Genomic DNA, 12,458 nt, shown 5'->3' with positions numbered 1-12,458 from the left:
ATAAAACATTCATTGACATATCTTAACATTTCTCTGTGTTAGGTATCATCTTAAGTACTGGGGATACAACTATGAAGAAATTAGGCACTTCTTGCCCTTAAGGAATTTACATTTTAATGAAGAAATAAGGATAACACTTATTGAGGATCTGAAAGGGAGGAGAGTATGGTGATTGCTGGTGAGAGGCAAGAAATTAAGTCCTGAGGATTTCTCACAGATAGGTAGCAGGAAGAAGACCCATGAAGGCAAACAGATCATGTGTAGGCCAAAAGGAAGAGAACTATTTATGAAGTAAAAATAGATGTGAATAGGGGGAAAGATTGACTGTTGCCCTGGTAGTCACAAAATATTATAAGAAGCATAGAAAGATCTCCCCTCAAATTGGAAGGATTCTCTAGAGTGGTCCTGTGGCAGACATGGACAAGAATTACAGCATATAAGAAGGAAAGAGACTGTGTTGTGATCTGTACTTGTGGAGGGAGTATTTATTGCTAATGAGATTTTTTTTTTAATTAGTAGAATTGAGACCGTTTATTAACTTGGCAAACCCTCACCTATTAAGCCATAAAATAATGTCAATTATGAAATATTAACTCATGTCTTTTATCACAGGGTTAGAGAGCAAAAAGACATAGAAGAAATTGAATATTAAATTGGATTCTCAAAAGTCAATAGTTTTTCAAACAATGCCTCATCTTTTGAGCAAAATGAAATTGTTGTTGTTGACACAGTAGATGGAGTAGTGGGCCTGGAGTTAGGAAGACTCATCATCTTGAGTTCATATCTGTTTTTAACTCTATTTCCTGAGTTGGAGAAGGAAAAACCACTCCAGTATTTTTGCCAAGGAAAGCCCAAATAGGGTCATGAAGAGTCAGACATGACTGAAAATGACTGAACTAATCAAAGAGTTCTTCAAACATTGCCTCTTATGAGAAAACTGAAAAGAAAGCAAGGAACTAATCCAAAGCAGGATACTTCAGCTCAGATTCAGCTCATCCTAAAAGTAGGATGTTCTTTCCAGTTAAGAGAAGAAAGTAGTAAACCTCACCAAGTTGGAAGCTTATTTTTACTGCCAAATTCTCAGGTCATTAGCTAGACTTTTGTCACCTGCCATTTCTCCATCAAGACCTAGTTGTGTAAACTGAAGGAGCCAGAGAAGCTCTTTGCATGAAAGATTTTTTTAATAGTACCTTCAGATGTGAAAAGCAAATGCTTCTCAGAATGATCTATATTCCATATGAAACCATCATTTTTACTAGCGAGTTACCTACCCCAATTGACACTTAAGCATGCTACTCTGGCAAATTCACACTGGTGATCCTAGCAAGACAGAAGAACTAATTGTCTTCCCTCAGACTTCAGCACATTAACATGCTACATTGAGTACCTGGTGATGAGTAACATGATTGAGATTCTTCACTTTCATTTTACTGTGGGTTTAATAAAAGACTAAAATATATATACCCTGTGAATTCTAGTACTTTCTGGGACCCTGAGTGTTTTTAGGAAGCTACAGCTGTAATCTGTTCTTCTATTAGGGTAGCTATATTTCTTGACATTATTATATAAGGAGAGAGAAAGCTGCTGCAGATAAAAAAACATTTATTATTCTGGGTCTCACAAATTCCAGCTCTCCTTTTTTATGTAAACAGCTCCCTGGACCTTTATTGGCTTTAAGAGTCTCTATCTTATGATGTTCCCTCTTGTCACTTTACATGTCAGAAGTCATCTCATATCATACAATATTGTATAAACTGGGGTTGAAACACAGTGAACGCTGTAGGATTATGTGAGAATAGGAGATCAAATTTGTTATTTCTTTGAGGCAACTTGAAACAATAGTTATTTTGTAGGGTTGAAAAGTTTGAAGTATTGAAATTATATTTGATTTAAACTTGAATTGGATTTCATAGAAAATGAGATCATATTAAAAAGGTGAGAAATAGCTTATGTGCATGGAGATGAACAGATAAATAGCTTTCTTTTATGTTTACAAAGTCCTTTTACATAAACCAGCTCATTTTTGCTATAGGTCTATCCTATAATTCAGGGAATTTAATCTTCAGGGGTGGACAATCAAACTTGGACATACAGCTTAGTCTGATCCTGCCTGCCACTAAGGAGCAGGAAAGGGATAGGAGAATTGCATTTTCTTTTCTCTTCAAATTTGTCAATTTAGTTAAACAACACCTACCTTAACTCTTGGTATAGTTTTATATTATCCTTAGAATGGAAAACATGTTTTTAAGCCTTTTGAAAATAATTTTAAAAACAGGTTTCTGAGCAGTCTCATGATGAACTACAAGCTGATCATTTACAATACAAATGACCTTAACACCATAGGTAAACATATCTCACACTTTTGATTTTAGAAACTGAAATGTGACATTGAGAGGTATTAGGTAAAATGACGGAAAATGTAGGAGAAACCATAATTTTCTTGTGTGATACTAATCAAAGCGTTATTGAAGTTGATATTCATTCAGGAGATTCTAACAGGTATTATTCTATAAAATAAACATTTATTCAGTGAATCTGTCATGGAAGTAGAAGAAACTCTAAATCAGATTTAAATCTTGTCATGCTAATATTTTCACTCAATTTCTAGTGCAGCTATTAAAATATTTTGATTCTATAGACCAAATAAGACTAAAAATTCAGAAGATTCCTATGTTCTTCTTCCCCCTCTCTAATTAGGATATATATATTTTGACTTTGAGAGATATGAATCTTAAGGTTTACTGATATCAACTGAGATCTCTTAAGACAGTAAATTCTTAACTTCACAAAAATACAATGTATATGTTGCATACATTCAAAACTGCTTGTTTGATACAATAAGAAAATCTCTTCTTTATGGTAGTGAATTTTGAACATGTAATATTTAAACAACTAGTTAGGGAGAAAATAAAACTCTAAGACTTCATCTCTTAGGGGCCACTCAAAAAATGTACATTTATTAATATCTGATATTACTTGGGGACTCTGCTTAGCCAATCACATATCTATTTTAAAATATCAACATGGTTAACTTTCCTTTATATTTCACAAAGTATTTAGCAGAAAATATTCTGAACTTTCCAGAAATAAACTCTGGGCCTCAGTTCCTTTACTAACAAAATAAGGGAATTAGAAAAAAATGATCTCTATGGTCTTTTAAAATTAAATTGTAAGAAAAGTATGTAAATTAGTTAATTTCCTGGTTCTCCATTTAATTGTAATATGGTTATAGTGATTTGCCAATCACTTCTCTCAAGTCCTACCTTTTAAAATGCAACCCATTATTATTTATTTTGACACATTGCATTTAAGAATGAAATAATTTAATACAATTCAAATATCTATTTTATACTTAAGAAGGCACCAGTTGAGATAATTTTGGTAGGATAGTATAATTTTGTTTTGTTTTGTTTCTTTGTTCAACATATTTAATGTCTAAGATTGGAAGACAGAAATGGGTTCTGCTAATGTGAATTGGTGGTAAAATGAATTTAAACATATAGGACTGATTACCTTCCATTCCATCTACAATCATTATCAAATAAATAAAAATACTTAGTTCTAACAAAGATTTTCATGAAACAGAATTTTGTCTAAAAGTAATTTATTAAACACTATTATTTTTTAATTTATTAAACACTAAACTATTTTCATGAGTTTTGATTTTTCCCAGTATACATTGGATTTGGGATTCCATAATTAAACAAACTTGTGAACTTCACAAAAATTCTAAATACAATCAAAACTTAAGGAGAATATTTTGGAAAGTACAGGTTCATGATTACTTTGTGTTTAATTCTTTCTTCTATGTCTAGACAATACAAATATGAAGTCACATTCATTTTCCAAAGTGATTTTACAATAGCTTCTGTTAACTCACACATGATTAATGATGTTGCCTTTGACATCAAAATAATGTTAGCTCACTCTGATTTTAAATTTATATTAAGATCTAACATAATAATGCTCATGGGTAAAAGAAAAGTTAATCATTCTCACAAATTCTTTTAATATCCACACAAAACTCTTGGGTAAGCTTTCTGTTCAGTTAGCACAATACCTAATTATGACCATAAACTCAGGGAACTTAATATCATATCAAAGTTTCATTTTCATTAATTGTATAATCATGCAACGTGCAGTTTCATTTCAAGCTACATGGTTTCTGCCATTCAGTGAAAATAACTATTGTCAAGATGGGCTCAAGTATATTTTTGTTGATTAAATGTTTAACTCTAAAACTGACTAGCAGTTCCATGCAGTATCCCAAATAATTCAAGTGGTGGGATGATAAAGATCTCACTGGCAATAAGTAAATAGATACATGATTGTTTGGGATTAAGCTTCAAAGGAAACATGTCTGTCAAAGCTAATACCGAAAAAAATGTGATCTAGCTAAAGGAAGTACCTTCTACTCTGTTAGCTAACTATACAGGGGTCATCACTACTTGGCTTGACTTCTCCTTCCAGCAACAGGCTCATCACAACTTTTGTCAAGTAACTGCATGTTCCTCTTTTCCCCAATGGTGGAGTGTTGTAAAAGGAAGTCATATCATCCTGCAAAACAGCAAGCAAACAATTTGGTTTTATAAGGTACTGAGAGAATAAACATAAAAATCAGCCTAGATTGGGAGAGGGGAGAGGACCACTTATACAATCAGTCATCAAATAAGCATTTATTAAGAATCTACTATGTGCCAGGGACTGTGTTAAGTGCTGGGGATATTAAAAAAAAAAAAAAAAAAAAGAAAAGAAAAGAAAATCAAAGTCAGTTCTTGTCCTCAAGGAGCCTACAACCTAATAAAGAAGACACAATATACAAATATGTGCAAACAAGCTGTATACAGTTTAAATAGGAAATACTCAGCAGAGGAAAGGCATTAGAATTAAAAGGAATTGGGGAACACTTCCTAAAAAAGGTGAGATTTTAGCTGGGACTTGAAGGAAGTCAAAACATAGATCTGCTGGCTATTACTGTTGTTGTTATTATTTCTCAAATTCTTGCCTTCTGATGTTGCTGAGAAGTCTAAAGAGCAAAGATAAGTCATTATATTTGCAGTAGTTTCCTGTCACTGATCATTTGTGACAGGTAGAATTTCTGCAGTTAAGTACTAAGCATATTCAAAGGGGAGGCTCAGAAGGGTTATGTTCTATAAAAGAAGAAATTCCCGTTCCTAACATCCTATCACCCAGAACTTAATTTAACAGACTCCCCAAACCTATGATTCTTCTGCATAATAAAAAACTGTAATAGCTAAACATAAAGGAACTTTTCTTCATTTTAGATGGCTTTATTCAGAGTTTCCCAACTAACTATTGTTTACATATAAAATGATGCTAATTTTTTCCTTTTTCTTCAATAGGAAAATATACATTGAAATTAAAGACCATTAAAACATGCATTCTACCAGCATATCTGTGAGTCTGTTTCATGGATTAAAATGTTTAGGAATCAAGAGTTTGTATGACATAATGCCCTCCACAATTATTTATTTTACTTACCTGTTTTTCAGCTTCCTTTAGTATGCTCTGGTCTTTCTGAAAATCATTAAATGCTTCTTTAACTAGTTTATCCAGATCCACTTTATCTTGAAATTCTAGCTCAGGGTTTCTTTCCAGTACAATTGATACAACCATTAATAGCTAGAAAAGACAAAAACATTGATTCTGTTGTGTGCCATATAAAAACACCTGTTCCAGATGCATTTTTCTGATATTCAGAAATGGGCCATCTTATGAGATTGTCTGCAAAGTTCTAAAGGGCCACCTGGGAAATTTTTCTAGCCCTATATGCAGATCATTAAGTCCTTTCACTTTGGAGAAATTTTTAATTTCCTCAAACCAACATGAAAACAAGTTCCCTTGAAACTGAATAAAATATAGTAAACTCTAGGACCTAGAGACTGGTCATCTGTATAGTGTAAGAACACTTCATAAGCTTTTGAGAGCATCTTATGACTTCAAAAAAGTGACAAATTCAATAGGTTTCAGTGCCTTTTGACACAGACAATTGAATTCAATTTAATAAATGCTCATTGGGCACAACAAATAATATGTTCAAGGCACAAGGGAACAGTTAAACAAAGTTGAGTGGAGGAAGACTGCTTCATTAAAGAAGAAGTTGGCTCAAAGTAAAGTCATATTAGATCAATTTTGTTCATTTTAGAATACAGATTGGGGGTTCCTGGCACTGAAAGATCAGATTCTGTATTAAAAAATGTGTGTGTGTGTATGTGTGTGTATGTGTGTGTGTGTAAATAAAACCCCAACCCAAAACACAACAACAACGACAATACCCAGGAAAGACAAAAAAACAGAGTCCTTTAACAACATCATGAGAAATACTAGAACAACACAAAGGTATTCTAAACTATTGTGGAGAAAAGAAGATCAATGAGGGTAGAGAACAGAAAAGCTGCTCAATTCTTACTTTGTTTTCTCTGTGAAGAAAGATTGTTTTCACATTGAAAAGGATAGAATAAAAATGATGAATAGGGATTTGAAATCCAAGACAAATAGTGAAATAATAGTGAGTACCTGGCTATTGTCTTGATGAATTTAAGTTACCAAGCCACACAAACTATATCCCAGAGTACCAGAGAAATGGCAGATGTGAATTGACACTCAGTAGTCTTTGAAAGACCAAGGAAAATGGAAATGGTGCTGCAAAAGCACCACTTTAAAAGTGGTTAAAGACAAATATTTTTTAAAAGACATTCAGATTTTTTAAGTAGAGAAAAAAAATGGATTTTGCAAATTGACTACATTATATGTCAGTGAGCTCAGAATTTTGAGTGAAATTCTAAAGTGTGTTATTAAAGGGAGGATTACTTAACTATAAAAAGAAAAGGGAATCACCAAAAGATTAATGAGGCTTCGTGAAGGACAGGACATGCCAGTCAAGCTTATTTTGTATTTATTGAGGTAAATGGTAAATCAGGAGCATGTTAGGGGCATAGATAACTTAAAATTTAACAAATTGTTTTCAGTGTGAAAACTGTTTCCCTTCACAGGTAAAACAAACAAACAAAAAATCAATCAATTCCTTTGTTCTGTTGCCCATGAGTATCATCCCACCCTATCCTTTCATTGATCTTTTCTCCAAGATAGCTAAGAATCCCTTTTCATTGTTCAAGTGCTTCTCATGGTATAGTTTTAATGACATTCTTTTAATTCTGTTTTTGATTTCTTAATATATATATTTTTTTTGCCCAGACTGATTTTTATTAGTTCCAGGAATGCCATTATGGACACTCATTTCATCAATATAGATTGCAACTTATCTAAAACTTAGCAGTCTGAAACTTTACAAAGTCTCTCATGCTGTTCTTATGAACAAAATGGAAAGATGTGAGTTTGATATTACCACAATTAAGAGGTCTTGGAATTGTTTGAATGAAAAGAACCAGAAACAATTTATTCCTTTTCTTTTTTTTTTCCTGAGGCAATTGGGATTTAAGTGACTTGCCCAGGGTCACACAGCTAGGAAGTGTTAAGTGTCCGAGGCCAGAGTTAAACTCAGGCCCTTCCTCACTTCAGGGCTAGTCCTCTACCTACTGCAACATCTAGCTACCCCCAGAAACAATTTATTAATACTATAATTTCAGATTTGTGGTAATGCTCAAATTTGGGAGTGCTTCTCTCTTATGTAGTGTCTCCAGGGATCTGTGATTTGCCTTGGAATAATTATTGTTTAAACAAAAGCTTGAATAAAAGTATAAATGGCATGCTTCTCAGACTTATAGATCACACAGGAGGCATAGGTAATGTGTTGGACAATAATCAAGATTTAAAAAGAATTTGATGGGATACAATATTGGGCTGAATATAATAAGATGGAGTCTAACTAGGATAAAAACATGGCATCAAAAATGAACTTGACATATATAAAAAATTAGCTTAATACACACACATATGATATAGATGGGTAGGCACAGTTCAGTAGTTGTTCATCTATTTAAAATGCCTTGAGGTCTTGGTGGATTTCAATTTAAATTTGTGCCAATAGTGTGACATGGTAGTTAAAAATGCTAATGTGATCCTAAGTTGCATTAAGAGAGTAACAGTATATATACCATGATCGGTCATACAAAGTATATTTAGTTTTGAATTTAGTTATGAATAACACTGACTGATAAATCAGATGACAACCTGGATGGTAAATGGTCATGAGCTTATGATATGGGTCAAAGAAATGATGAAGGAAATGTAAATGCTGAATTTGGAAAAGATTTAGTAGGGACAAAAATAGGTGTCTTTACATATTTCAAGGGCTATCTCATGGAAGATGGATTAGATTTGCTCTGCTTCTTTCTAGAAGGCAAAAAGAGGAATATTGAAAGCTGCAAAGAGGCAATTCTAGGTGAGGGAAAACTTTCCAAAAATTAGAGCTGCCAAAAAGTAGAATAAGCTATTGTGAGAACTGAAGGTTTCTTCTTGTTGAAGGTCTTCAAGCAAACATTGGATGACAACTTAATGAAAATGTTGCACTAGAGATTCCTAATTAGATATGGGTTGGGCCAGTTAGTTTCCAAAGTCCTTTCCAATTGTGAGATTCTTTAATTTGTACTGATTGTTATGGTAGTTAAGGAAGTTATCTATAAGAAAAGCAGAAGCAGCAGCTAGGAACAGGGAAAACAATGGTTAGTGGAATGCTGGCTCAAGGAACTCTCCATTTTTAGGATCTTACTTTGATAATAAGTAATGTATCTTTAGAATTGCTTGCTTATTAGTGTTGGTGAAAAAGTGTCCTTGAAACTGAACTGTAAATGAGAATCACTGCACATTAGAAGATCTGAGGGGAGGAACAGAAGGGAAACAGGGCAATTATCACTCAGAAGTTCATAGAATCCCAACCACTGGATATTGATGAAGATTGCTGGAGGGTACACACTGACAGAAAAACAGAAAAGTCTCTTCTCTAAAATCTGAACTAGGTGTAAGGAAGAATATCTCAGGATATACCAATTGCATTACAATAAAAATAAGCAACAATAGAAGTAGGACATTTTGAACTCTTGTTTGAGTAGCCTTTATAGAAGGCTAAGGGAAGAGCGATGCTATTGTGTGTCACAGGATGAGAAGAAGGAAGAATACACCTGAATAAAAATGAAGTGCTAAATATTCCTCACAGATGCTAGTTAGAAATATATAGGTCAATAAAGCATTTACATAAGTCCAAGTTTCCACTAACTGATACCATTTCTCTGTAACAAAGGGAAGTCCAAGAGCAACAAATTATTGTTACATGATTAAAACAAATCCCAGAATTTCAAGGTTTCCAGTGAGGGAACTCTGAAAGCCCCTATAGCTGGAGCAGAGTTTAAATGATGGAAAAATGAACAGTGTTTGGAATATACCTTGTTCCCATATGAGGGAACCTTGATGGAGTCAACAAAATGTTTCTATATAGCATTCCAGGTCATTGTGACCCTTGTTGTGGTGGTATTGAGAGTTGAAGGTATAAAAAAGGACTTCATATTTGGATTTCCTTCTGGGGCTTCCCCAGCTTCTGTCTATGAAGAAGAGGTAAAGCTACAACTCAACTGAAACAACATGGTAAAATGGGGGGGGAGGGGAAGGAGGGAAACTACCCCACTAAATTTTGAGTTAAAAGACCAGGATATGAATTCTAATTCTGCCATTTACCACTGATACTACATTGTTGTGCAAGAAGCAAGTTGCTTCTCTGTTCTATGGAAGAAAAAAAAGTGAATTAGGCTAGACGGTTTCTAAAGATCTTTCCAGAAACAAAAGTCTAGGAACCTATGCCTGGATGAATATATCCCCAAAGTCTATGGAATGAAGAAGAAGGCTAGTATTATATTAGACAAAGGCACACTGAGCAGTGACATGTCCACTACAAACTCAGCAATGTATGTGTTCTGACTCTGGAGTAATCAGGATAATGGTTTCCCTAAATGGAAGGTAAAATGAAGCTGATATTTCTGTTTTTTACCCAATTCCCCATATTGCATATAAGGAGCATATTATGTTTTTAAATGTTTCACATTTATGTGTATTTATATAAATATGTATTATTTTAAAATAACTGTTCTTGTCATATTTGTGACATTTCCATTCATTTATTCATACACTTACTATAAACCTATAAAGTGCAAGGAACCATGTTAGACAGTCCTTCTGGGCTTGCTATTGATCTGAATATTATTGAGAAGACAGATATATGTGACCAAAAAGCCTTTCCTTCCTGGAAAAGCTTGATTTAATGTTGTTTTATTTATTCTTTGTGCCTTTGACATAATTTATGAAAAAGTTCAAAACACTTTGAAATTTGTACTCATAATTTTCTCCTCTAAAGGAAAATTATTTCTCTTGCTTGTCAATTTTTTTGGTCACATTTTCAGTTTTTTTTAAAAATTTGCTTATTTGTCTTTTAGTGAGATCAAAAAACTCTTCATTCATACACTGGATTTGTTAGTACAAACCTCTACAATGATCTGTCTGTATTCAGGCTGGTCAATATTTCCCAATATGTCTTCAACCAAGAGGGAAAAATTCATTTCATACATCGTCATATCTGACAGGGTTGGTTGCTGAAAAGAGAACAAAAAATTAAAATTCCATACTTTTTTCTTGTGGCTTTTAGTATAATGAAGAAGCTTTATTATCTCTAACTGACATTTTTTCTTTCCATGAAAACTTAAGAGAATATGTTTTTTGATATTAAAAAAGACTTGTATTTTATGGCCATTAAATTCTGAAGCCTATCTGTTAACCATGGTGATAAAGTTAAAATTCCTGGGGATGGACTTCAAATCCCTTTCAATTCTGGAATTGTGTGTTTAAGAGAGAATTACTATTTAATTAATGTTTCAGTAGAAAGGGTAATATTAGAAAGCTGCTTCCATATAAAAAAAAAGGTCTAAAAATTAAGGCAATTTGTTTCATTCTAGGAGTTGATTGTTTCTACATGGACTGCATAAAAAATGTGTTAGGAGCAAGCAGAAATAGGTTCATTTTCAGAAATAGTGTATAAGCAGAGAAACAAAATGAAAAGAAATCTTTCTGTACTGGATTGGTGGATCTGAAATATGAAAAAGATTAAGGAGCAGAGTCCTCCTCTACTTCTTAACGTCAAGTCAGATGAATGTAGAAAACAATTCAAATTTACCCTGTTTAGAGCTGAGTCTCCTTTAAAGACACCTAGGCAGAAAGCAGACCTATTACTGGATCTAACAAAATATATTGATTTATTCTCATTTCCTCTGATCACTTACAGCAAACTTACTGGTGCAGTTTGCATATACTTTCTACTCAAATGGGACCCAGGTAAAAAGTCCCCTTTAAATCAATCTGTCATCAGGATTGTTGTGTCAGTATTATACTGACTCTGCTCTAGATTCCTGATAAAGTACTAGAAATTTAAGATGAGGAAAACCAATAGGATTCCTGGTAACAATTATGAGCTCTGCAGGAAATTGTTTTAAAAAGAAAAGCGTATTTCTTGGCCCCACTTCCATTTTCTTGAAAGGAAAAATGCTATCATATGAATTGAGTTCTTTGAAGTCAATCTGCACACTGTGTGACTACAGCAACTGGAGTCAGCAAAGAAATAGCATTCCTGCTGATAGAAAAGACAGTACTCAATTTAGGAACAGGCTGAGTACAATTGCCTCATTTACTGGAAAGTTCTGGGAGTAACTGAGGACATGGAAAGGCAGGTCTACCAATCTCTACTGAACACATCCATGAATGCATACAGACTGGGTGAAGGAAATAGGTGCCTTAGTGTAGAGGACTATACTTTCTACTTAAATGTGACTAAGGGCTGGGAACAGTAACAAGAACAAGCAAATAAATAATACTATGTTGAACGCATTAATATTCATAAGCTTTCTTTAGCACACAAGAATCTCACTAATAAATAGAAACTTTGACTTAATAATTCCAGTATTCAGACTATGCCTTAAATTGTCATCTCAAAGAAAAAAAAAAGAATCTATTCAAATACAATTTTAGCAGCATTATTTGTAATTGCAAATAACTGTAAGCAACCTAAACATCCAACAGTTGGTGCATGAAAAAAATACATTTTTCACTACAATTCCATGAAAATGGAATGCTACAATGGCATTATAATGAAAAAATGAAAAATATTTTTAAAATTTGGAATTATGTGAAGGAATGTGAAATGAAGAATCATAAGAATATATATAAAATATGACTACATGAGAAGAAAGATGAACATACAGCAGGAAGGGATATAGAAGAAATAACTAATAAATCGCCAAGTGCAAATTCTGCATAAAAAATCATTTTGGAGCATAAAAAGTAATAAATATGTATCTCTTTGGTTTTGTTGCTTGAAGTTAAGTGTATCATAATTTATTTTTAAAATTAAAAAAAAAAGCAATCTATTGTAACCTAGCATAGAAGAAAAAAAATACATACTGCTTTACATTCAGAGATTCAGTAAATTGAGTTTTGTTGCAATT

General features: G+C 33.2%; 1 protein-coding gene across 6 annotated transcripts in view; it reads right to left on the bottom strand.

Annotated features, from left to right (window-relative positions):
• Positions 1-3,572: 3,572 nt before the first annotated feature.
• The window catches only part of PHKB (phosphorylase kinase regulatory subunit beta), a 254,816-nt gene continuing 245,930 nt past the window's right edge, over positions 3,573-12,458 (bottom strand). For 4 of the 6 annotated variants that reach the window (XM_031954430.1, XM_031954428.1, XM_031954429.1 and 1 more), the window contains 3 exons: positions 10,449-10,556; positions 5,503-5,643; positions 4,420-4,557 (listed from right to left, as the gene is read on the bottom strand). In XM_031954430.1, coding sequence (XP_031810290.1) covers positions 4,420-4,557; positions 5,503-5,643; positions 10,449-10,556 — 387 coding nt within the window. Of the gene's footprint in view, positions 4,558-5,502; positions 5,644-10,448; positions 10,557-12,458 lie in introns of all 6 variants that reach the window. The other 2 variants (XM_031954432.1, XM_031954427.1) reach the window with 2 other exon arrangements.

Source organism: Sarcophilus harrisii, chromosome 2, assembly GCF_902635505.1.
Source record: "Sarcophilus harrisii chromosome 2, mSarHar1.11, whole genome shotgun sequence".
Classification (NCBI taxonomy): Eukaryota; Metazoa; Chordata; class Mammalia; order Dasyuromorphia; family Dasyuridae; genus Sarcophilus; species Sarcophilus harrisii.
Note: the sequence above shows the minus strand (reverse complement) of the source record. Positions and strands in the feature narration are given on the sequence as shown.